The following is a 25,064-nucleotide window of genomic DNA, read 5'->3' on the forward strand; positions in this document are numbered from 1 at the left end:
CACCAGGACTGGGGTGGCCATGATCAGGGCTATCACTGTCCCGGTTAAAGTTAGCCCGGACAAGATTAACAGTGTAGCTAGCTAGTACTAGTTGGTAACCATTAATATGTACGTGTAACTCTTTATGAGTCCTTTCAGCTGATGTGGACTCAACACGTATAGAGGATTGAATTTCTCCCCTCCCCTCTACTTCTGCAGATCCACCCCCATCAAACCCCTTTATCTTTTTACTCTCTCTCTCATTCTTCCATTCATCTCCTGATCCTGATCCACCCCCTCAAACCCTTCTTCTTTCTCTCCCTCTCTCTCTCTAGCTCTCCCATTCTTTTTCTTTCTCTCTCTCTAGCTCTCACATTTTTATGCATATCCACCCTGCTCAAACCCTCTTTCTATTTAGTTCTATTTCTAGATTATTATCTAGTTGTTATTGTTCAAATAATATCAAATGGATTTTCACTAAAAAAAAGAAAAAAACTTCAATGCATGCGGTGTCACCGTTTAACGGTTGACCGTTTGATTAACCTAAATAAAGTTTGGCAATATATAGTTGATATTGACTTAAATTGTAAAAAAAAAAAATTAAAACTTTACGGAGGAATTGAAAATGTAACAAACCTGGGAGGGGTACTTAATTTGTACAAAATTAACCAGCAAATACCAGAACAATTAGTCTCACAAGCACACAACACAGGCTATGAACGCAGAACAATAAAGGAGTTTTATTAATTTTATCAACAAAAACACCCCAAACCACAGAGTTATTACAGAGTTCATGCATACATTCAAACAGAAACAACGTACACACACGCACAGTTTATTACACCCACAATTAATTATCACACACCAAGCATAATGAACTGTCCATACGCGTGGGCCCTTTTCTTCGCAGCCACGTAGTTAGACACGTATCTATATAACCACGACAACGCCGTCACTGCCGCCACGCCACATCCGCCGGAGAAGACCAAGCCAGTCGCTGCCAGGAACATGACTATCCCAGCCGGGACTAGAATTGGACTAAACACCACTAGGACTGGGGTGGCCATGATCAGGGCCATCACTGTCCCGGTTAAAGTTAACCCGGACATGATTAAGAGCGTGGTTCCAATCGCGCCTGCCGTCAAGAACTTGGCAGTACTACTCTGGCGTGAAGATAGGGCTGAGGCTGTGTGCATGGCTCGCTCATCCGGCTTACTCCGATGATGGGTTACCGCTGCCATGATCGATCAAGATCGACGGTTCTGATTGATTGAAAATCGTGAACTGTGTGAAATAGTGAAGAAGGATGGGATACTGATACCGGGATTCCATTATAAGGAGAAGAAGGTTTGGGGATGACGTCTTGATGTGACGTGGCACGGTGGTGTCTCGGTCGGTTGCATGGGGTTTGACTGTTTGAGTTTCTGAATGCGAACACGTCTGCAGAAGTGAATACATGGCAGCACAGGTGGCGGTCTACATCACCGACTCAAACAAAGAAGAAGAAAGACCATGTCTTTACCGGCCAGCTGGCGTCGATTTGGGAAGCTGTCATGGTTCAACCTGTCGCTGCCAAGGTGATTGTAGCCTTGCTCCCCAAAGACGTTCGTCAGACAAATAAAGAAACCGGGCAAGCTCACCTGCTTTTTCTGGAAAAACTGGATGGTTCTACACCGTTGATCTCGTCGGTCCCAGGAAGATTCATAAACGATAAAGCTAGACGGCAAACAGTAGATTGCGCCCTAAATTTTGAAAATCTTAGAGAGAGCCAGAGCGGGATGAACCACGTGGCGACACACGAGGATTCGACCGTTGAGAAGTGCTTATTACAAGCCCCTCTTTAGCGTTCCTTTCCTTCATTCAATATTTTTCTCCCTCTCATCTTTTCTCTCTTCCTATCTCTCTCTCTCTCTCTCTCTCCCTTCGCTCTCTCTCATGGCGATTGCTGCGGAGAACCCACCCCAAGAGAAGGTGAGAATCAAAGAAAACCCCTTTCGTGTTTCAATTTCGTAGCCTTTTGGTTTGAGTCCCTCAATTCGAATGCTAGGGTTTTCTTTTCTTGCTTTTCGGTTCTTTGGTTTGTTTCTCTGCGACTGAAATGTGTTTTTTGGTTTTTCCATTAAGAAAACTGTTTCTTTGATGTCGAGAAAACCTGAATGGCTCCAAAAGGATAAGAATTCATCTGGGTATTTGTGATTTTCGAGAATGCTTTATTAAAATTTGAATTCGAGCCTCTCTGACTCTAGAGATTTTATGATTCGAAAATTCAGTAATTTGGGCTTCAGTTGATTGTCAATTAGCTTCGATTTTCTAGGGTTTAAAGGGCTAATTGGTGATTGCTTGTAGATAATATTAGGATTTTAAAATTGGGTTTGGTTTGGTTTGAAACTTTGAATAGGCTTCTTCGGAGGTTTCAGCAACGGAGACAAAAAGATGGACGCTCAATGATTTCGACATTGGAAAGCCTCTCGGCCGAGGAAAGTTTGGTCACGTCTATTTGGCAAGAGAGAAACGGGTCTGTCCCTCATTCTTTATGAGCATGCATTATGCAAATTTTGCTTCTTCTTCTTTTTTCAGCTACTATTACAGTTTTTTTGGTACTTTTGTTCAATTCTTGTTAATTATAGCATCTTACATGTTTGTTTAGTCAAGGAATTAAGCTTCTATAACTGTCGACTTGCATTTCATTCTAGATCTGTAGTTTTTTTGGTTGTTGCAAAGATTATATTTATGTTTTCTGTGACCCAAAGGATCCCATAGTTTTCTGTAGCTTAATTATACTTAGGTAGTTAGGTGTTGATATTCTAATCACTTTTATATAATTTTAGCAAGCAAATGAAGTACTGAATGCTTGCCCCTACCGTAAATTGTGTACCCAATTTGATTTATATGTATGCCTGGAACAGAGCAATCACATTGTGGCACTTAAAGTCCTCTTCAAGAGCCAGCTGCAACAGTCTCAGGTGGAACATCAGCTTCGCCGGGAAGTTGAAATACAGAGCCATCTCCGACATCCCAATATTTTACGCCTTTACGGCTACTTCTACGATCAGGTATAGTGTTCATAAGCCACTTATGTTTGTAACAAGTTAAACTTGTCTTGGTCGAAGCAATATGTATTAACCTTACCTCTGGACTATGTAATTATTGCAGAAACGAGTTTATTTGATATTAGAATATGCCGCCAAAGGTGAACTATACAAGGAACTACAGAAGTGTAAATACTTCAGTGAAAGACGTGCTGCCACTGTAAGTTCTTTTATGTGGTGTCTGAATTCATTTTCTTTTTCGCTTGTGTCAAACTTTCATGTCACCTTATATACGACTAGCAATCCTGATTCCTGATGTGTATGCATGTGGCACATGGGCAGTATGTTGCATCGTTGGCCAGGGCCCTTATATACTGTCATGGAAAGCATGTAATTCACAGAGATATCAAACCAGAGAACCTTCTCATTGGTGCACAGGTACTGACTGCCATCCATGCTATTATATGTTTCCTTTTAATTTGTTAATGATGATATTCGGTGTTTACCAAGTCAATGTGGATCTTCTTTGTCAGGGTGAACTCAAGATAGCAGATTTTGGGTGGTCGGTGCACACATTCAACCGCAGGCGGACAATGTGTGGCACTCTTGATTACCTCCCTCCTGAGATGGGTATGTGTCCTACTCAAATGTTTTCTACCACGCTGTGTTACCATATATTTGGTTTCATGCTTATGAAACAGTGTCTGTCCGGATTGATCATCTTTCACATGTATTTCTTATTGTTGTGTCAAAGAGAACTTTTGTGGAAAATCATTTGCAAGATTGTTCTGCAAAAACACAACTATTATCTACCTCACTAACACTTCCATGGTTGTGAAACAGTGGAGAGCGTAGAACATGATGCAAGTGTGGACATCTGGAGCCTTGGTGTCCTGTGCTATGAGTTTCTCTATGGAGTCCCTCCCTTTGAGGCCAAGGAGCATTCAGACACATATAGAAGGTATGGTGTGGATTGTAAATTGATTTAAAGTTGACAAAATTAGCTTTCATTATCACATAATGAAACATTATGAAACCAAGAACAAAGAGATGCAAGTTTTCCATAAATGAAAAAGATATTTGTTGTAGTGTGCATAGCATGTGAAATTGAATGCAGTGGCTTTATGGTCATACTGAAAGTACTAATACGATCTATATAGTACATGCCTAATATGATCATGTATGGCTCTGCTATTTGTCTTCACAGGATTGTGCAAGTGGATCTTAAGTTCCCGCCTAAACCAATTGTCTCTTCTTCTGCAAAGGACCTTATTAGTCAGGTTTTTGTTCTCATGCTTTGCACTTCCATTCGAGTATTTTCTTGTTGCTTCAAAATAAAGAGTTATTAGTGATGCCTGAATTTTATTACTTTTTTTAATTACAGATGCTTGTCAAGGATTCTTCTCAACGCCTGCCATTACACAAGCTTCTAGAACATCCATGGATCATTCAAAATGCAGAGCCCTCTGGCGTATATAAGATTTAATTTGCCTAGCCAGATATATCGATCAATATCCAATGGAGAGATAATGGCAGCAATTTTTTTTTTTTTTTTTTTCTGGAGCATCTAAAAATTTATCTAGTAGTCGGCTGTATAACAAATTCCTTGTATGAATCTATTGATTGAAAAAATTGTCTGTTAATAAGAGTAGTTCTAATTTGTTCATTGAGTTGATATTAACAAATTCCTTGTATGAATCTATTGATTGAAAAAAATTGTCTGTTAATAAGAATAGTTCTAATTTGTTCATTGAGTTGATATGTGGCTAATAAGAATACTTGTTAATATTAAAGCTGATATATAAGACAACTTGTATCAATCACCACATTTTTTTTTTTTTTTAAATTCTTAGCCAACTTGTATCGGGGCACATCTTCTAAAATGAAAGCATAATAAAGAAACGGCCAAAAATCAAAGGGGAAAAAATAAAAACTGATCCAGCAGAACACAGTTGTCTCATATATGTGCAAATCCGTGAAACAGAAACCAGTTACCCAATCATATGACATCTCAGTCACCGTGGCCATCGATACCAAGTGGACATCGTAACCCGAAATACTGAAGCAACCAATACATCTTTTCAGTACAACAAGCAAACCTAGTAAAACAGGGTATCAACAAAACCTGACTGCTGATTATAACAGAAGGTGCTGAATAAAACAGTCTCATGTATGTTCATGTCATGCTAGGAATGTTTTTAGTACTTGCTATCTCTACAATTTTCTGATTCCAAAAGTTGAGTTGGAGGCTCTTCCTCTTTTTCGATTTCAGCAACGTCTTTGGGGGTCAAGAAGCTCGGCTGGTTGGTTGAAGAAAGGAGTCGTGCCCACATCCTATCAGTAATCACAACCTTGTTCTGTGTCTCGGTGATATGCTGTATATCAAGAATCAACCAGATCATCACTAGTGAGTCTTTAATTTCATACTGTCAAACCGAAAATTCTATTTGCATATAGCAAGATATATAAAAAGATGTAGTTGAAGATAGAAGCCTCCACCATTCAGGTGTGTCAGCAAAAAACTTGTAAAAGAAAGGATAACTATATAAGAGATGGAAAACCTACATTAAATGGAATATACGAATGTCTTCCATTGACAGGCCCAACTACAAAGCCTGTGTACCCTGCCATTGCTCCATGAACAGCACTTTGAGCAAGGAGTGTGCAATAGACATTGTCAGCTGCATTGCTTGGAATAGCCCGGATCATGTATGTAGGATCTGGCAAGCAATTTGATTGATTAGACTCTATTGCTTATTTATTTCGGTGAACTTTTGAATGGGGAAAAGAAACAATTAAAGGAGGCCAATCTAGGGGCACCGACCTATATATTTAAGAGTAATGGCCATCTTTTGTTGTCTTCCAAAGTGATCCTGAAACAGAAGCAAACAAGGGTTAATCAGACAAAGGAAATTTAAACAGATCCATTAGTAAGATATCCACATCAACTACTAAAAACTCAGTTGGCGTCAAGGATGAGATACTTGGAAATGGAGAAACAGAGCTTGATTTCCTTAGCTTTTAAAAAAACCTTTTAATTCAAATTCCACCCAGATGAATAGAATGAAGTGGAACTTTTATGACCGTAGATACTTTTCTGAGTCAATAAAAGCTTGATATTATGCATATAGTAAGAGGGGGAAAAATAGTACTTATAAATGATATGGCATTTCTGGTATCACACCATGTTATCCTTGCTAACAATATCACAGTTACTTAGCATAACTTTTAACAGAAACTTGCACCATGCTGTGCAGCTGCAGAGGTTTCTATCCCCGTGGAAATGATCAACTTGTTGGAACTTTATAGAAAATGGGTTATCAAACTTTAGATGTTGGGTTAATGGTTAATGGTAAATGGCTTAAAAAAAGGGGGGAGGGGGGATTGCAAGTGATACCTTGATCCTCTGAGATATCCATAACCCAAGATCTTTAAGTAGTTTATTTCCTGAAGCATCTTGCTGGTTCATGGATAAGCTCTCTTCAAGAAGATCCTGTCCTGCTCCCTCAGCTATCACAATAACCATATGTCCATTTTCTTTGAGTCGTTTTTCAATGTACTCAAAAAGTCCACCTTTTCCTTCAAGATAGAAGGGGGACTCTGGAATCAAACAACAGTCCACATCTCGGCTGGCAAGTGTAGCATACATAGCTATGAAACCTGCATCAGAAATTCCAGAATAAGTGGAAAGCTGTATAAGGTTGGTATCAAAACATAACTAGCACAAAAATCTAAATGCAGTAATTTTTTTCCCGATAAATTTAAACCATTAGCATCTCTATTTGTGTGACATTGAAGAATACAAATATAGACATAAAATGAGATCTTTACCGCTGTAGCGTCCCATTAGCTTCACAACACCAAGACCATTCTCAATACTTGTAGCTTCAACATGGGCTGCATTAATGGCACGTTGAGCCTCCTCAACCGCAGTATCAAAGCCAAAGGATCTGTCTATAACCTAAGTCAAGAAAATAAAAATACCACATGAAGCAACAAAAAGCAGAAATTAAAAGTAGATCATATGTTCTGTATAAGAAGTACCGGAATGTCATTGTCTATGGTTTTAGGAATTCCAGCAACAGAAACTTTGAGGCCACGCCGTCTAACTTCCTGCAAAATGAGAAGTAAAATGTTTTAAGAATGGCTAAGACACAAGAATAGTGATGAGTTATTTCTTTTCTTTTTTACAAATTTAATGTAAAGCCATGAACTAAATGAGAGATAGATAGATAAGAAATAGTGATGAGTTATTTCTTTTCTTTTTTACAAATAGATAGATAAGAATAGTGATGAGTTATTTCTTTTCTTTTTTACAAATTTAATGTAAAGCCATGAACTAAATGAGAGAGAGAGAGAGAGAGATAGATAAAACAAAGAGAGAGAGTGAGAGAGAGAGAGATAGATAAAACAAAGAGATAGATAGAGAGTGAGAGAGAGAGAGAGAGAGAGAGTTAAAACAAAGGGATGCAAAAAAGACAAGTCTCAAATACAGAGCATGTATACAGGTATATGCACTAATTAACCTATTCTACCTCTATGACTCTGTAACAGGAAATCCTTTAACATTGGGCCCCAGTAATCAATTTAAGGCAGCCTCAGTAATAAACTGTAAGGTTTACATCTAGCAATGGATGCATATCACATTCCACCATTCTGAGAAGGCATCACAATTTCATACTCTAGTGGAGAGTAATTTTACCTCAAATATGACAGCTGCTCCTCTTTGAGTTCCATCACCTCCAATTATGTAAACCTGTACCACAAAAAGCATGCCATGATAGTCCATCTGTGCCCTGGGATATAAACTATTATGTTTGAATCTACGATATATAACAAATATCATGCAGAATGATACTTGAGAAAAACTAACCCTTACCTGATTAATTCCGCGATCCTGAATGCTGTCAACTATCTTCGAGGTATCGTGGCCTCCTCGTGATGTCCCAAGGATAGTACCACCACGTTTGTGGATGTCATTGACAACCTTGGGTGTTAAGGCAACAGTATTTCTGGAATAGAAACCGCTGTATCCTCCCTGATGCATGTCAATACAGAATTTGTTCGTGAGACATATTGAACCTCAAAAAATCTCACCACAACCAGTCACAACAAAACTACAAAACATATTGAACCTCAAGCATATGCCAATATAACTACTCACATGTATCCCAAGAACTTTGTTGACGCCATACATGTGATAAAGTCCACACACGATTTCCCTGATCACCGTGTTGAGTCCAGGGCATAAACCCCCACATGTTACAATACACGCATGTACTTCGTCCGAGTCGAAATACACCTGAACCAAATACAATGCACGTCACTACAAATACAATGCACATTTCATAGTATTACTACTTCAACAGCTTCTAGACAGAAAAAAAATGCAACACCTTTTGGCGTGGTCCTGCTCGCCGGAAGTGTGTCCCTCTTGGACTATCCTTGTGAACAACAATCTGTAAAAGATAGAAGCAACCCATTTCTGGTTTTAACATAGAGCTCACATATATATAACAAATGCTAATTTTGACACATATAATTCAGCTAAAAGTGTATGAACAGGACAGAAATTTTACAAGAATGAGATCCAAAAAAAAAAGGCAAATTGTTGGAATGTTACCTTCTGAGCTACAGAATCATCCACGTTAACAAAATACTGCCTAAAAAAAAGGTTGGGTCATAAAGAGTCATTGTATTGTATTAAAATACAAAGCAAAGTAAAAGCAGAAATCATTGTTCTGGAAAATTTGTACGTACTTGACAACTGAATAAGCAGGATTGGTTCGCAATGGATTGAGATAAGTCTGCAAAGCAACCAAACACACCCCAAAATCGATTAAATCAAGAAATTGTTTATACAACAACAACAATGCAAACACAAAACTCCGATTAAGCGAAGTAAAAGAGGTTGAGAGTGAGAAAATTACAGGAAGATCGGAGATGTAATCGGAGAGGTGAGGGACATCTTCGAGCACGTAACCAGCCTCGCCTTTGACGACCTTCATCTTCAAATCTACAGAAACCGCCATTGCTCTTCTGGATTTCAATAACTCGGCGAAGTAGATTCTGTGATGAAATGGAATTGAAGCAGAAACGAAATCGAAAATACGGTTCGGACAGAGAGGGATGGTGGGTGGATTGTAAATTGGATAAAGTCTGCGGGTATTTATATTTCGGAATAGTTCCCCCCGCGAGGGTAGTGAGTAGTGACTTGAAGTCTTGAACTAGAAAGTCTAGAATGATCACTTTCTAGTCTAGAATGATCACGGCACGTGATGCGGAAAGCGACGTCGTTTGTTGTTGATGGTGTGATTGAACTGTCGGTACAATACAAACGCGTTTTACTTTCTGATATGCGTTCTGTCAACATCAGCAGCACAGTTGGAAACTTGGAACGATATCATGGTTAGTGAAAACAGGTGGCGGGAAATTATTGGCGTCGGCGGAATATGGAAATTCGGTAAACGGCGGCGTTTTGTGAGGATTTGCGTGAAAAACTGGTGGCGGGGCTTAATACTGGTACCTGGTTTTTCATTGGTTTATTTAAGGATTTCTTTTTTTTTTTGGCCACTATTGGTTTATTTAAAGATAGTGGTATGAGTAAGTGGCCAAAAAAAAAAAAAGATAGTGGTATGAGAATCGTGTGCTTTTGTCGCTGGGTTTAAAATTACATGCAAATATGCAATTTCGCATCCTGTTTCCCACAGTTTCAATGAAATTTTATTTGCTTCATATCAGAAAATAAAGAAGGCTACGAATCAGAGGGAAAATATCTGTATTTGGAGTAAGTAGCATTACTGCGTAGTGTTATTAATTAACGTATTATAATATAAATAAAAGACAAATTTATATTTTTAAAGTATAATATTAATAAAGTTTTTTATATTTTATCCGTCTGAACTTTAGATTCAATCTCATTTCACCACAAAAAAATATACCAATTTACCACATGAATGAAAACTTTGTTGCAATGTACCATTTTTGGCTAATTTTGTCTAAATTTTTGTTAAAAATAAGAGTGTTTTAGTCTTTTTTAAGTTCTTATTGTTAGAAAAAAAAAATGATTTTTTTTACATTTTATCAACTTTGAAACAATAAAAAACTGACTTGAAAATACTAAAACATCTTTATTTTTAACAAAAGTTTAGACAAAATGAGTCAGAGGTGGTACATTACAACAAATTTTTTATTCAGGTGGTAAATTGACATAATTTTTTTTTAGATGGTGAAATGAGATTGAGCTCAAAATTCAGGTGTGTAAAATGTAATAAAACCTATTAATATATACACACATATTATGATAATTTGATTAATAACACAATATGACACTATTACAATAATATCAAAAATTTACTTCAATTGGAGAAGGTAAGTTGCAATTATTCTATTCATGTTGTCGTTCAAACTTGAGCTTAACAACAAATTGGGAGGAATAATATTTCACATTTTCATGAGCTTCAAAATAAATATTTGGCCAAATGACACTTTTGTTACCTGTACTTTCATGAAATTTTACTTTAGTTATGTTCTTTTAATTTTGGCAATTTCACTTATGTACTTTTAATACGATAGCAATTAAATCTAAATCGTTAATCTTATTTAAATTAATGATGTAAAATTCGATGTACATTATATCTGAGTGATATTTCAGACATCTTACTCCACTTGGATGCCTATATAAGCTTATACTCGCCCTTATACGCAATTAATAAGGACTAGAAGATTCAAAATGTCACTCATGTGTGAAGCATGTGCTATCATGTCGAATTTTCCATCAATAATTTAAATGATGTTAACTATTTAGATTTAATTGCTATCATATAGAAAGTACATGACCAAAATTGTCAAAAATAAAAATATAGAACCAAAATGAAAATTTTATAAAAATACAGGGACTAAAAGTGTCATTTAGCCTAAATATTTTATAATTTCATTTCAATGAAAAAAAAAAAAAAGTTCAATGCAAAGTTGCGGGCTTTTTCAAAGAAATGGTTTGATCTTGGCCCAAATAATTATTTAAACTTTATTGGTTTGGCCCAATAATAGTATTGGACCCGTAGTTTAAAGTTGCGGCCCTCACATAGTCGTCTAGAACTTGGCCCCGGTAAAAAAATAATAATAACAGAAAATAAAAATGAAAGGACAACTCAGGTGACGCCACGTGTAGTGTACCTTGACAATAGAGCTGTCGTCTTAGAAAAGCAAGAGGCACCAATATTATTACAAAAAGCCATTTTATCTCTCAAAGATCTTCGCACCTTCCATTCTCGTTGAGCTCTAGAAACGCAAACGCAGCCTCCCACAGCGCAAACGCAGTGAATCAACCAAACGAAGAAGACAAAACGATGTCGTGGAAGCAGTACGTCGACGAGCACTTGATGTGCGATATCGACGGCAACCGCCTCACCGCCGCGGCAATCATCGGGCAAGACGGCACCGTTTGGTCTCAGAGCGCCACTTTCCCTCAGGTTCGTTCAGTCCCTTTCTTTTAGAAGCCGTAGTTCAAGTTTCAGATTTACTTCTTCTACTGGATCTTGATCGTATATGTAGCTTTATTTGCTAACAGGTTTGGTCAATTTGTGTGTGATCTGATCAACGACATGCATATGAGTTTTTTCTAGTTGAAAACAAGTAGATTAAGTTGAATAGAAGTGTTTTTGTGGTTATTGATCTGAGAATCGGAGTAATCGGTTCATGATTTGAATCCGATACTTGATTTGTTTACCACTTAGAACAAATTGCTTGGTTTATTATGTGTGCGATTGTTGTTGGATATTCTGTATATGGTTGTTTTCTTGCTGAATTTTTTGTTCACCAGCGTTCTTGGGTTGGTTGGTGTTGTAGTTTAAGCCTGAAGAAATAGCTGCCATTTTGAAAGATTTCGAGGAACCCGGGACGCTTGCCCCAACTGGCTTATTCCTAGGTGGGACCAAGTATATGGTGATCCAGGGTGAAGCAGGTGCTGTGATTCGAGGAAAGAAGGTGATGTTTTAGCATTCTTCTATATCACAAAGTTTACCCATGTAATGCATTTAGATACTGCCATAACTTTTCGCTTAATTCAGAAATGGTATATCATACAGAAGTGCTTTATCCAGTGACTGCATATTTTTCTTGCTCATGCTCATTTTAGTGTCAGATATTACATATGCTTTTGTGTCAGAAGATAGTGACTGGGGTTCGCTGTGGTGGAGAAACTCGATGATGAATAAGAAAACACTAAAGATTTGAGCTGAATTTGAAAGCATATCATGCTGCTTCTAGTGATAGATGTTTGACTGTTTATGACTATGTATTTCTATTGACTTAATGTGTCTGATATATCAGGGCTCTGGTGGGATTACTATTAAGAAGACCAATCAAGCCTTGCTCTTTGGTATATATGATGAGCCTATGACTCCAGGGCAGTGCAACATGGTTGTCGAAAGGCTTGGCGATTACCTTGTTGAGCAGGGGCTGTAATTGCTCTGGTATTTTCCCCCCTAATTTGTTGTTTTCTTTCATGGTTTCCTTGAGAGGGAGCTTGCATTAACTGAAATTAACTCTGCTTTTTTCTTTTCTTTTTTGAGTACAGTTACTATTTGAAGTTATGGCATAATTGGTGTGAGAACAAAGTTGTTGCTGCTTGGAATGTGATGGATATATGTATGAACCATCGATCTTGCATTCTGGGACCTCTGGATGTGGATTGTCTTTGTGAATTATAGTGTCTTAGTTTTACAATTTTTTTCCTGAGTTATTTCATTTCCTTGTCTGGAAAGAATATATAATTGGAGTTGTCATCTATTGGATGCCTAGAATGAAAGGTTATGTAGTTTTGTTCCATAAAGAACACGAGTTGGATGAAAGATACGATTGCCTCTAAACAGTTCATAACATTGCCTCATTATACAAAAGTGAGATTCTGAGAGGTAAACATCGAAACATTTGTGAGTGGGAAGTAGTGATCATCACGTTAAATTATCTTTTCATAATTTAGTTTTCAGAGTAAAAATGGCAATTTCCTCGGACACGTTGAAAAAAACAATTCAAAATAAATTGGGGTCCGCCTGCATAATAGGGTTCTCGTTTGGAGGCAGAGGCAGCAATGAAACTGTTAATCCAGCCATGTTCTTTCCAGTTTTCCTTTACAATTCATTATGCAAAGAATTTGAATTTTATATTAGAGAAGCTTTGGAGTAACTCAGGCTTGGGCTTCTGGGTACTTTCTACCAGTAGTCATTGCAAGAACACTTCCCATTTTTAAAATGATGGAAGCGGCTGCGGTCTCGCACAATAATCTCTCGCTCAACGATCTTAGAGATTATCTTTGTTGCATCATGACAGTCATTGCAAACTCTCAAATTCTTCACAATCCGAATTGTACTTCCTGGACTGGTGCTAATAAGCCCAAATGCAATGGCCAGCTTCTCACTATGAACCGACAAAGCATCCTCTTTCTCTTCTTCATCTATATTATGGAGAACCAGATCTGTCTTTGGCTTGTACCCAGCTAGCTTCATTTTCTTCCTCAGTTCTCTAATCATTGAGTATATCTTGTCCAACTGAGGATGCGATAGGTCTCCCATGAAGAACTCATGAACTATGTTGTCCACCTCCATCCAACTACAGCCAGGTGTTTTCGTTACGCCTTTATCTCGCATCCTCAACCTGCACTTTGCTGCATCATCCAGCCTACCCATTGAAGTGTATACATTAGCAAGATAAACATAGCTTCCAGAGTGGTCGGAATCTAGTTCAAGAATGTGCTGGACGACGCGTTTTCCTCTCTCTGTATCCTTGTAAATCCGACAACCACCGAGCAATGCACCCCAGACTATAACATTGGGCTTCATAGGCATTGAGTTGATCAATTCCTCTGCTTTAACAAGACGACCAGCGCGGCTGAGAAGATCAACCACACACCCATAATGCTCAATCTTGGGAAGGATCCCATATGCTTTGTCCATCATATGGAAATACTCAAGCCCCTTATCAACCAAGCCAGCATGAGTACATGCTGTCAATAACCCCATAAAAGTAATATCATTTGGCTTCACACCATGTTCAATCATCTTACCAAAACACCCAAAAGCTTCATCAGCATGGCCATGCATAGCCAACCCAGTTATGATAATACTCCAAGAGATCACATCTCTCTCATGCATCTTATTGAAGACCAGCCTAGCCTCAGTTATGCAGCCACACTTGGCATACATATCAGCTAATGCATTCCCCAAAAACAGACCCAACTCCATCCCACTCTGTCTTATAAACCTATCAATCCACTTCCCCAAGTCAAGCGCACCAAGATGAGCACAAGCAGACAACACACTAACAAGCGTAACATCATTTGGCGCCAAGCCACATTGTTGCATTTGCCTAAACAACTCAATAGCCTCAGCATACTTCTCATTCTGTGCATACCCGGCAATCATCGCATTCCAAGCAACCACATTCCTCTCCGGCATCTCATTGAAAAGCCACCGAGCTTCCCCCAATTCGCCGGCCTTCGAATACGCGCTGATCATAGTAGACCAAGAAAACAAAGTCTTCTCTACCATGCCGTCAAACACCCACCTGGCCTTATCCACATGCCCACTCGAGCAATACCCAGAAACCAAAGTGTTCCACGAAACAACATCTCTCACACCCGTCTCATCAAACAGCTTCTGGGCAATCCCAAAACTACCCACCTTGAAATACATATCGGTAAGCGAATTTCTAACAAACAGATTCGACTCGCACCCATATTTAGTGACAAAGCAGTGAACTTTCTCTCCCTCAGTCAGTTGGCCAAGGCCAGCGCAGGCCTTGAGCACAGAAGTGAAGGTGTACTCGTCTGGGTTTGGAGCATCTGGCGAACCCAACTGGTAATTGAAGTAATAGATGGTATGTTGCCAGTCATTGTTTTGAGCAAAGGCTTTGAGGAGGGAATTGTAGGCGAAGATGTTCGGGGTCGTGAGGTAGTGGTTGAAAATGAGCGCCACGTGGCGAATGTTGGCGAAGTTGGCGCAGACGCCGATGAGCTTGACGGCAATGAGGTTGGGGTCGATGGAGGGGATTGGGTTGGTGGTCGCTTGGGCTTGGATTTGGTAGAGGTGGCGCATGGTAAGGCGGGCGGTGCATCTTAGGAGGAGGTGAGTGAGCTTGGGGTGGTTGTGCGGGTAAAGAAGAGCCAGGGTGGTTTCGACTCAGTCTCCGACTCGGTTACTAATTACCAAATGTGGCACATGATATTTCAATTTACCTATAAAAATAAGATTTTAAGTTTTAATCTCTTTCTTTTCATCTTTCATTCTTTTGTATTGTTCTAAGTTTCTAACTTCTAACTTCTAAGTTCTAAGTTTCTAACAATAAATAAATGTAATATTATTTATTTTGGTTAGATTAATAATCGGAGTTTCACGGAGCACTATTTTCTTATAATGAGAAATTAATCATAATTTAACAACATAAAGTAAAATTGTGATTTGTTGATTGAAGAAGAATGACTTGTTACTGTTGTTAGGGATAAGGAGCCAGAAAGCGTGCGAGAGTTATTTAAGGAAAAGAAAAACGTGGCAGTCACAGAGGAAGCGGCGCACACAGAGTCACAGTCCTGAGATTTACTTGATATAAAAAACCTGCTCTCTCTCTCTCTCTCCGTCTCTGATTAAACGTGGTGTCTGCAACCGAGTGAATTTGCAGGACGGGACAGAATGGGAATTCCATCAGAAATGAGGGACATGTCGATCAACCACAGAAAAGCTTTCGTGATTCCTTCGCCTGCTGAAGACCAGAAGATCTTAAGAGCCAAACACTGCACCCAAGGTTAGGTTTCATTATCTTAATTAATCCTTCATTAACTTTTATCCTCGATCAGATTGGGTTTCATCGGAGTATCTGTTTGATTAAAATTGATTGATTGATTGATTAACTAATTGTTTTGAGTTTCTGAGAATCGGTAACATTTGGAAATTCTTGTTTAAGTTTAGCTGAATTGAATTGTAAATTTTGGTGTCTGAGTTTGCTCAGAGATCAATTAAGCGGACAATTTGGTTTGTTCATGTTTAATTGAATGGAATTTCAATGTGATAAGTAACTCATGTGGCAATGGCTAATGTCAGTTAGCATTTCCATAATCTGCAGAGGGTGTTCGTGAAGGATTCAAGGCCGCTTCGATTGCGGGTGTTGTCACCGCGGTGCCTACAGTATGTGTTGTGCTGCACTCATAATAAAATTTTTGTTTTAGAATTTTATTTCTTCGTTACAAATTGGCAGTTTGTATAACTATGAATTGAACAAACCTGAATCCTAGTCTTCGTTTCCTACTATCTGCTACTGTCTGTTTGTTTCATGCCATTGTGGGTTATCTTCTTAAACTTGTTGGTATTACCTTCATAGTTTACTGGAACATGATTAACTCAACATCTATGGATTTTTGTTGATGTAGTTTGAGAATTAAATCCTAATTCCCACCTTCACGGCGTACAAGCAATAATTCGATGAAAGATAAATAACAAACACAGCCAAGAAAACAGAAAATAATAAACCAACAAGCACACACAATCACACCGAGATTTGTTACGAGGTTCGGCAAAATTCCTGCCTACGTCCCCGGGAGAGATCTCCGTTCTTCACTATGAGAATAATAAGTATTAAGATTACAATTGGACTAAATCACATAACCCAATCCCCAAATCTCTTGTACACCCTTTCACAAAGTGTTTCCCAAAACCCTAGATCTCTCACCCAAGATTAATTACCTAATCTTGATCTCACCAATTCTAGATTGTGTGCCTCCCAAGAATCCTAAGGACTTGCTCACTCTAATCTGATTCTCTCACATTTTTCTAAGCCCCTAAGGTCCTATTTATAACCATAGGCCTTATATTACAATCCTAGATAAAGTAGGAAGAAAGTTAACTTTGAGTAGGAAATAAGTTTCCTTTATACACAAGGAAAACCTCAAAACTTGCCCAAAATGAAGTCCAAAACGCACCAGGAATTAATAACCTTCCAACACCTATTTGGACTCCTAACTTCATCCTAGAATACCATGGAAATCCCCCATGAACCAGGAAATCTTCAAATGCGAGCCAAATTAACAACAATCTCCACCTTGGCGAGCATATCATGCAAATTACCTTGCACCAAATACCATTGGCCTTGACCTTGTACCAACTACACATAACTCGAATCAAGAAACTATGGTCCACCCTTGATTCGCACGGCCAATACCTATGTGCAGCTGCATCGTGTAACCAATTACCGGTTAGCACCGAAGAGGGGCCTCGATTCACCCCCTCCTCCAGTAGGATCTCCTTTCTCACCATCGTTTGAACCTTGGAAACATGTCACAACCGTCTCTGCTGTACCCGCAAACGAGACCTTCCTCAAGCGCTTGATTTCTTGTGCATTTCGTTTCCAACCAACCATCGAGGTTTGAGTTCCTATCAAACGATATAAACCACCACACTTCTCTCCCTTCATTAGGACCATGCTTCCATGAGTAATTTTCATGACTCCACCTGCTATCAAAACCAGGTAGCCCTTGGAATCCAACCTACTCAAGGATATCAAATTCCTTTGTAGCTTTGGGACATAAGCGACTCCACCCAAAGTATGTTCCACCCCATTGAACATCTTGATCTTCACCGTTCCAACCCCCATGACGTCAACTTTGGACCCGTCAGGCAAAGAGAAAGATCCTCCCTTTGATTCTTGAAACTTTTCAAAATATTCTTTCCTAGAGCATATATGGTGAGTAGAACCCGAATCCAATATCCAATCACCATGAGAAGAAGTGTTACCTATAGAGACTGTGAGAAGTTCTCCAGATTCATTATAGTCTGCTACCGCTGTAGAGCCATGACCATCCTTCTTATTCCAAGTCGGACAGTCCTTCTTTATGTGTCCCCACTCTTTGCACTTGTAGCACTGCCAGCCCTTACCACTACCCTTTGATCTAGCCTTGCTATTATCACTAGAACCCTTGGTAGTTTGCCTTCCTCTTTGACCATGAGCAACAAACAAGGAATCTTTATCCTCAACTTTCTTTCTCCTTTCACTAGACAAGAGAGTTGACTCGACCTCCTCCATCTTCAGTGTATCCTTACCATACAAGAAGATATCCACTATGTTGTCATATGTATCAGGAAGTGAGGTTAGAAGTAAGAGGGCTCGATCTTCTTCCTCAATCTTTACCCCAACTCTTTCGAGTTGATTTAGCAGTCCTTTGAACACGTTCATATGATCCATGAGATTTGCACCCGCTTCCATCTTCAGCTTATATATGTCCCGCTTCAGATTCAACTTTGTGGCCATAGACTTCTGAGCTAAATAAAGCTTTTCTAGTTTCTTCCACAATTCCGGGGCAGAATCTTCATCTATATTGTTGATAATATTATCAGCAATATAAAGCCGAATTGTGCTCACACACCTGCACTCCAAGTCTTCCCAGTCATCATCTGTCATCTTTGCCGGTTTTCCTACTTCCTTTCCCTTCAAGGCGCGTGCCAAGCCTTGCGAAACTAGGACATCCTTCACTCTCTTTTGCCATAGAGTAAAGTTACCTCTTCCATCAAATTGCTCCACCTTAAAGGATGAAACACCACTACTTCCCGCTGCCATGACAAACTACCCTCGATCGATAAACACGGAACCACGATCGATGAACACGAAACCTGGCTCTGATACCACTTGTTGATGTAGTTTGAGAATTAAATCCTAATTCCCACCTTCACGGCGTACAAGCAATAATTCGATGAAAGATAAATAACAAACACAGCCAAGAAAACAGAAAATAATAAACCAACAAGCACACACAATCACACCGAGATTTGTTACGAGGTTCGGCAAAATTCCTGCCTACGTCCCCGGGAGAGATCTCCGTTCTTCACTATGAGAATAATAAGTATTAAGATTACAATTGGACTAAATCACATAACCCAATCCCCAAATCTCTTGTACACCCTTTCACAAAGTGTTTCCCAAAACCCTAGATCTCTCACCCAAGATTAATTACCTAATCTTGATCTCACCAATTCTAGATTGTGTGCCTCCCAAGAATCCTAAGGACTTGCTCACTCTAATCTGATTCTCTCACATTTTTCTAAGCCCCTAAGGTCCTATTTATAACCATAGGCCTTATATTACAATCCTAGATAAAGTAGGAAGAAAGTTAACTTTGAGTAGGAAATAAGTTTCCTTTATACACAAGGAAAACCTCAAAACTTGCCCAAAATGAAGTCCAAAACGCACCAGGAATTAATAACCTTCCAACACCTATTTGGACTCCTAACTTCATCCTAGAATACCATGGAAATCCCCCATGAACCAGGAAATCTTCAAATGCGAGCCAAATTAACAACAATTTTGATGTCCAAATGGAGTGCAAATAAATTGCTCAGTCGTCTGTGAGAATGAAAAAGTCCTACAATTTTGTCGTTAAAATCTTTGTGTCATTGGTGAGCTAAGTATTCTAGACTATCATGTTGGAGGCTGTGCCTTGGTGCAGACTTGCTCCAAACTTGGTCTTTGCTGATTTGAGTTGCAGAAACAGCCTCTCCAGAAACAGGGGAATGGCGACGTATAGGTCTTGCCCTCTCCGGATTTTGCATCGAGTGCCTTGTGCACTGTCTTTTATTCTTTTGCATACTCTCTTTTTGTATTCGTGGATTGAAGGCAGATCTTGGCATCTTGGTTTCATTGTTTGATGATTACTGTTTACTTGTTCTTCATATTCCCAGTTGGTTGCTGTTCGTGTGCTGCCTTGGGCAAAGCATAACCTCAATTATACTGCTCAAGCACTCATCATATCTGCTGGTATGATTTAAATTTTTTGTTATTGCATATTTGCATGCGTTGTACATAGATTCTAGCTATGGGGCAATTTATGATATATAACCCATGAAGAAGTTTGTCCTAGCCATGGAAAATTTAACATGTATCATTACTTGATGAACAGCAACAATTGCTGCATACTTCATCACTGCTGATAAGACTATCTTAGAGTGTGCCAGAAGAAATGCCCAATTGCAACATTCCTTGAGACGCCAGCCCTGATATCATGCAACTGTAACTCAAAACGTTGTCATGGCACATTATAGTGTGCCTAACACTGCTGAGCAGAGGAGTCTGTTTTGTGTATTGATACTGTAATTTCCCTTCCTCCTTTTCTTTTCGTTAGCAAAGGAAGAACAGTATCCTTTTTACTAATGCTGGGGTTCAAGAATCAAAACTGTGAAATCATTTTGTGGCCATATTTGTATTGCAAAGAAGTACCAAGGTTTTCAGTTTGTTACTGAACTTACTGTGCATTGCTTCATTTCAGTGAAACTATAATTATGCCAGAAGTCTGTAGATCTTGCCAATTGATTCGTAAAATACTTGCTATTTGCTATCTTCTGGGTTAAAATATCAATTTCTTATTTGAATACAAAGGATATGATGATAAACACATTTTCTTCCCTTTTATGTACTAATCTATCCATTCAGAAAATGAAGCCTCCTCTCTTTTTAGAAAAATTATTGGGTCCTCTTTTTACTGGATATAACTATATAAGCTAGATATGAACTGAGTAAAATAACGGGCGCGACACTCATTGCGTTTGTCTCCCTTATCAGGTGATCATATGATGAGAGTGATATATAAGATATATACATCCGTTATTTATTCTTAAACGACAATGTAGACTCGTAATAAGAGAAATAGACATATATACACTGTAAAGTTCAGAAAATATATTTACAAATTACAACGAATCTCCTTAATTGTTTTGTCAACTGGAATTCATTCCACAACCCCAAAGAGAAAAAAGGCCAGGCCCACAGAGAGAGCCAAGGGCCCCGAGAAGGAGAACAAACAAGCCCAACCCGAGCAAGGACCAACCCATAAACCGAACAGACAAGCAAAGAAAAGTAGAGATACACCCAAACTGAAGTAAATATAGACCCCGAGAAGATATAGGGTCAAGATTCAAGAAACACCACGAATGTCCTTGCAGTAGTTGTTTTTGACAGACAATAATGGAGTCTAAACTGAAGACTGTGAACTGAAGCTCAAAATGCATACCGGTAGATTGCATCAGCTGCACCATCTTCGTCATTGCTTGCACCAATTACATTAGCCACAGCTTTTGTTTTCGCCGATCCATTACTAAGAGCAACGCCCAAAGAAGCCAGCTCAAGCATCTCAACATCATTTTCTCCATCCCCGATAGCCATGATCTAAAGAATAAGTCGTCAGAATCAAACAGGATCAAAATCATAATACGATTAGAATTGGGCTAAAACAAGAACACAGGAGAATGACTCTGTTGGCCCTTACATCCTTTGGAGTGACTCCCAAATGATCCAGCAGCATCTTTACTCCACCCCCTTTTGAGATTCCTGAGGGAAGAATTTCAAGCTGTGCTGGCACAGCTTCAACAACTGTGGCACGACCTTTAGTTGCTTCTGACCAGTATGGCCTCAAAGTATTATTCACTCCCTCCACAGTGTCCATGAAGAGCAGTTTCTGTATGAACCAAAAGCAACAAGAAAATAAATATGTTAATTTAATCATGTTGTTACAGTTGAGACCAAGTGGTATCAATTAGAGAGGCTAGACTGAATGCCCCTATGAAAAAACTTAATCAAGATGAGAAAAACTTACACATATCATAGGTGTATATACCTATTGTCTCTATCTCTCTGATCACATGATCACGTGATGAGAAATAGAGACAATAGATGTATACACTTATTATATGAAAATTTTACTCCTCAAGAAAAATTGAGCAAAGTCCTAATAAGCAAAGCTAATTGCAATTAGTACCATACCTGTACGTCAGCAGCAGCCAAGAGATGTTCAACTGAAGGCATGATCTCCACCTGGAAATATCTTTCCCATGTAAAACATATGTAAAACAAAGGGGGAAAGGGAGGGGGGAATCTCAGGAAATAAAAGAATATTTACGAGCATGATGAAATGTTAATCTTTGGCACCTTTGGCTCATGATATGTATTATGTAGTGAGTCAACCATGGGGTGATCAAACAGAGCTAAGCAACGATCCTTGCTGAATGCAATAAGAGGAACCTTATGCTCCCAAGAGTAGAGACATGCCTGCACATAAAGAGCCATATCGTCTTTTGTTCGATCACATTTACAATAAAACAATGCAATTCTTGCCTCATCAAGGTATTACCTCTCTGCAGACAATTGGATCTAAATTCTTTCTAAAGATATTCTGGCCTTCCCTACCATATACAAGCAGTCCCTGGAATCAAGTAGAGGCAGACAATAAGGACAACACGTACTAACATCCCGAGGCTGAAACAAGAAATAGTTCTAAGACATATTTGCAACAATCAAAGAACATGGAAATGTTTAAGAGGGAATAGGAATGGGTACCACACTTCACTATGGTTATCAAGCTTACAAAAGAAAGAACAAGAAACATCTAGATCTAAACGTAATGCAAGTAGCAAGTTGAGTGTGTTACAATAAGGTTCTTGGGTATATACAAGTGAGAAAATTATGCCATGGTATATAAATGTAAAAACTTGAAAAGATTCTGAACAAAAGAGTAAGCGTGTCTCTGACACATGCATACAGTTCTTTGTTCATCACATTCAACTTAGTAACATGCTTAGAATGAAACTTGCGAAGGAGAACAGATAAACCTGCAAGAAGATCCCAGGAGAAAATTCTGAAACAATGCCATCTTTTCCGGCTAAATCTACCATCTTAAAAATGTTCATCACAGCTGTACGAGTCTGTTCCAAAGAATTATCAACAATTAGAAGATTTTTGAATCAGCACTATGAAGAAGTAATATAAGAAGTAATACTAGAGCAAAAGTAGAACAAAAGAATAACAGAGTTACTAAAACAGAGTAATCAAAATAAGTAAAATTTATATTGGCCAAGATATATAAAAACACAAATCAAGTATATCTGTATATGTCCTGAACTCCTGATAATGAATAAAAAAAGATGTTCTTACTTTTCCGGTGGCTATCACTATTTTCACACCCCTTGATGAGACCTCTTTGAGAGCCTTGGCAGTTGTTGGACTAATTAAACTTTTGCTGTTGAGAAGGGTGCCTTGTATATCAAAAAAACAAATACAAAACAATTATTATATGCCAAAAACACAACACAATGAACTCATAAGAAGACATTAAGCCGAACTTACCATCCATATCACAGAAAATATATTTGAACTTTGGTTTATAAAATCGAAGGCTGCCTTCTCTCTTCCTGTCTTTTGACAATTTGCCTGTAAAAAAATCTCATTACAAACTTAAATAAGCAAATTATAGCTACAGAATGAATGCAGAATTTATCCGATTAACAAATTAAAATAAGGTCAAAAGAAGGATGTGAAACTGAAAAAAGATAAAATTACCATTTGGTTTCTCCTCAAGGGATTTTGCATGGGTTTTGGAATCATATGCACTCTGAATTAATCCTTTCCCCTTCCACCCAAGACTCTTTAAAAGAAGCTCACCCTGCTTTTCGCTAATCTCATGATCAAATCCTAATAGACGTAACAATCCATGTACCTGCAGGGAGGTTCAGTGATTTTTTGAGACAGAATGGTTCAGTGATTTTTTTTTTTTTTGTTACGTTAGAGGGAATTGAACCCTGAATCTAGCCTAATCTTAACCCTTACCACACCCACTCTCACCACAGTTATGCGTTTAAACATATTATTACACATTAATATTCATCTAGATACTTCATACTTGAATCTTCACCGGAAAATTTCGCCCAACAACAGACTTGTACTGCAGTACAATCAGGCAAGCGAAGCCAGTTGTTTTCTCTCACTGAAAGGGTAATTATATGAACGGAAAATATTTCACATCAGGAATGTACTGTAAACAAACTAGCAATTTGTTCTTTTGTTTTTTTTTTTTTTGGTGGGTATTACAGGACAACAACACCCTGTTCACTGATACCAGCAATTTTTGCCATAATGGCATATATATGGGACATCGATATCAGCAAGAATCATGGGTGCTAAAACTTATAAGGCAAAAACAACACATCCAATCAACATGATCTGACATATAAAGGATGAGAAATTTCATGTCACCAAAGCAATAAAAACAAACTTGGAAATATATAAACATTAAATCTTAAACCAACCATGAGAATGCGTAACTCGTCAAGAAGCGTGTGGCCTCTTTCCTCTGCTTGCCTTGCCGCTGTCTCAACAGAAATCACAACGTCACCCAACATAAGCTGCAAAAAATCATATGAAACGCCGTCAAGCATTTATGTCATAACGAAAACAAACAAACAAAGAAGAAAGCGAATGAGCTTGTAAGTACAATGAGGAGCTTAAGATCAGGGACGTGTTGTGACATTGAAAGAACGTCAGTAGCATAGTCCTCGCCTCTCCGTTCTTTATTAAGTTTTCTGATGGACTCATCGTTGCAGAGAACAACCGAAAGCTCGACGCTCTCAAATCCACCAACACCGCTTATGGCAATGTCCCTTGTTTTATACGATGAATCTTTTAAACCATCAAACACTTGTTTCATTGCCATCGGGACATTTAGACGAAGCAACTCTGCAATACTCTGCATATAACAAAATTCATTATTACATTATAACAAACCTTTATACAAACACGTGGTGGTGGAGTTAAGAGTACCAAGATTTCAGGATCTTCAGGCAAAGCTTCTTCGATGGAGACGCTGACATTGAGCTCGAGCGCCTTGTCCTTGCCTTGTGTGGCTGGCTGCGTCGACACCGTCCGGTAGTCTCTCTGCACTGCGTAGATTCTCCCGGCAGTACATCTCCGTTCGTCTCCGCACAGAGCGTGGAATCTCCAAGAAGATTTGGAGACATCGAAACGGTTCGTTTTGGAGAGGGAGAGTACGTTCGGGGAAGAAGGAAATGATGTGGCGGTGTTTCTGGCGGGAATGGCGGTGAGGGATGTGGCGGTTGCTGCGCGCGGGACGTAACACGCCATTTGAGTGGTGGAGGGGATGAGGAGGGTGAGGAGGAGCCATGCGGACCATTTTATAGCTCCCGAAGCTGAGGGAGTACAAATTGAGTGGTAACTGCAGGTTGGTTGGTTGGTTACTTT

At 38.9% G+C, this 25,064-nt stretch overlaps 6 protein-coding genes and 1 pseudogene across 6 annotated transcripts; 3 read left to right on the forward strand and 4 right to left on the reverse strand.

Moving 5' to 3' along the window:
• Window positions 1-836: 836 nt before the first annotated feature.
• LOC147278832 (oleosin Ara h 15.0101-like) lies at window positions 837-1,220 on the reverse strand. The gene has a single exon (XM_086250258.1). The coding sequence runs from the start codon at window positions 1,218-1,220 to the stop codon at window positions 837-839; it is 384 nt and encodes a 127-aa protein (XP_086106384.1).
• A 510-nt stretch (window positions 1,221-1,730) lies between these two features.
• Window positions 1,731-4,594, forward strand: AUR1 (ataurora1). The gene is made up of 9 exons (XM_086249626.1): window positions 1,731-1,950; window positions 2,378-2,494; window positions 2,886-3,032; window positions 3,133-3,228; window positions 3,351-3,446; window positions 3,542-3,638; window positions 3,852-3,969; window positions 4,216-4,288; window positions 4,393-4,594. Exons 1-9 carry the CDS (start codon window positions 1,915-1,917, stop codon window positions 4,492-4,494), a joined length of 882 nt encoding a protein of 293 aa, XP_086105752.1. The 5' UTR covers window positions 1,731-1,914; the 3' UTR covers window positions 4,495-4,594.
• A 392-nt stretch (window positions 4,595-4,986) lies between these two features.
• Window positions 4,987-9,182, reverse strand: PFK6 (phosphofructokinase 6). Its single transcript, XM_086249625.1, is given in 14 exon segments — window positions 4,987-5,212; window positions 5,214-5,383; window positions 5,574-5,728; window positions 5,833-5,881; window positions 6,406-6,668; window positions 6,840-6,969; window positions 7,053-7,121; window positions 7,711-7,764; window positions 7,888-8,046; window positions 8,173-8,310; window positions 8,405-8,467; window positions 8,632-8,671; window positions 8,769-8,815; window positions 8,939-9,182. Coding segments are annotated over 14 exon segments (1,467 nt in total). The 5' UTR covers window positions 9,041-9,182; the 3' UTR covers window positions 4,987-5,184.
• A 2,074-nt stretch (window positions 9,183-11,256) lies between these two features.
• On the forward strand, window positions 11,257-12,843 carry LOC147278835 (profilin). The gene is made up of 4 exons (XM_086249774.1): window positions 11,257-11,479; window positions 11,856-11,993; window positions 12,339-12,481; window positions 12,586-12,843. Exons 1-3 carry the CDS (start codon window positions 11,357-11,359, stop codon window positions 12,471-12,473), a joined length of 396 nt encoding a protein of 131 aa, XP_086105900.1. The 5' UTR covers window positions 11,257-11,356; the 3' UTR covers window positions 12,474-12,481; window positions 12,586-12,843.
• A 73-nt stretch (window positions 12,844-12,916) lies between these two features.
• On the reverse strand, window positions 12,917-15,198 carry LOC147278836 (pentatricopeptide repeat-containing protein At5g48910 pseudogene; annotated as a pseudogene).
• Window positions 15,199-15,507: 309 nt separating this feature from the next.
• Window positions 15,508-20,282, forward strand: LOC147278837 (early nodulin-93-like). The gene is made up of 4 exons (XM_086250483.1): window positions 15,508-15,803; window positions 16,122-16,183; window positions 19,724-19,799; window positions 19,942-20,282. Exons 1-4 carry the CDS (start codon window positions 15,692-15,694, stop codon window positions 20,037-20,039), a joined length of 348 nt encoding a protein of 115 aa, XP_086106609.1. The 5' UTR covers window positions 15,508-15,691; the 3' UTR covers window positions 20,040-20,282.
• Window positions 20,283-20,678: 396 nt separating this feature from the next.
• LOC147278838 (endoribonuclease YBEY, chloroplastic-like) lies at window positions 20,679-24,981 on the reverse strand. The gene is made up of 12 exons (XM_086251547.1): window positions 24,627-24,981; window positions 24,301-24,552; window positions 24,116-24,211; window positions 23,370-23,526; window positions 23,157-23,240; window positions 22,965-23,065; window positions 22,643-22,735; window positions 22,165-22,236; window positions 21,963-22,082; window positions 21,798-21,848; window positions 21,304-21,492; window positions 20,679-21,203 (listed from the first exon to the last, which is right to left on the reverse strand). The coding sequence occupies exons 1-12, from the start codon at window positions 24,945-24,947 to the stop codon at window positions 21,036-21,038; spliced, it is 1,704 nt and encodes a 567-aa protein (XP_086107673.1). The 5' UTR covers window positions 24,948-24,981; the 3' UTR covers window positions 20,679-21,035.
• Window positions 24,982-25,064: the final 83 nt, after the last annotated feature.

Source organism: Dryas octopetala, chromosome 7 (genome assembly GCF_963921425.1).
Source record: "Dryas octopetala chromosome 7, drDryOcto1.1, whole genome shotgun sequence".
NCBI lineage: Eukaryota > Viridiplantae > Streptophyta > Magnoliopsida > Rosales > Rosaceae > Dryas > Dryas octopetala.

Excerpts from the sequence above, each read along its gene's own strand:
- AUR1 (XM_086249626.1), top strand. The coding sequence starts at position 1,915 with ATGGCGATTGCTGCGGAGAACCCACCCCAAGAGAAG. Across the intron at positions 3,033-3,132 it reads ACGGCTACTTCTACGATCAG|AAACGAGTTTATTTGATATT; the intron begins GTATAGTGTTCA and ends TAATTATTGCAG. Across the intron at positions 4,289-4,392 it reads CAAAGGACCTTATTAGTCAG|ATGCTTGTCAAGGATTCTTC; the intron begins GTTTTTGTTCTC and ends TTTTAATTACAG.
- LOC147278832 (XM_086250258.1), bottom strand. The coding sequence starts at position 1,220 with ATGGCAGCGGTAACCCATCATCGGAGTAAGCCGGATGAGCGAGCCATG.
- LOC147278837 (XM_086250483.1), top strand. The coding sequence starts at position 15,692 with ATGGGAATTCCATCAGAAATGAGGGACATGTCGATCAACCACAGAAAA. Across the intron at positions 15,804-16,121 it reads AGCCAAACACTGCACCCAAG|AGGGTGTTCGTGAAGGATTC; the intron begins GTTAGGTTTCAT and ends CATAATCTGCAG. Across the intron at positions 19,800-19,941 it reads AGCACTCATCATATCTGCTG|CAACAATTGCTGCATACTTC; the intron begins GTATGATTTAAA and ends CTTGATGAACAG.
- LOC147278835 (XM_086249774.1), top strand. The coding sequence starts at position 11,357 with ATGTCGTGGAAGCAGTACGTCGACGAGCACTTGATGTGCGATATCGAC. Across the intron at positions 11,480-11,855 it reads AGAGCGCCACTTTCCCTCAG|TTTAAGCCTGAAGAAATAGC; the intron begins GTTCGTTCAGTC and ends TTGGTGTTGTAG. Across the intron at positions 11,994-12,338 it reads CTGTGATTCGAGGAAAGAAG|GGCTCTGGTGGGATTACTAT; the intron begins GTGATGTTTTAG and ends CTGATATATCAG.
- LOC147278838 (XM_086251547.1), bottom strand. The coding sequence starts at position 24,947 with ATGGCGTGTTACGTCCCGCGCGCAGCAACCGCCACATCCCTCACCGCC. Across the intron at positions 22,736-22,964 it reads TAGTGATAGCCACCGGAAAA|ACTCGTACAGCTGTGATGAA; the intron begins GTAAGAACATCT and ends TCTTTGGAACAG. Across the intron at positions 22,237-22,642 it reads CTCCTGGGATCTTCTTGCAG|GGACTGCTTGTATATGGTAG; the intron begins GTTTATCTGTTC and ends ACTTGATTCCAG.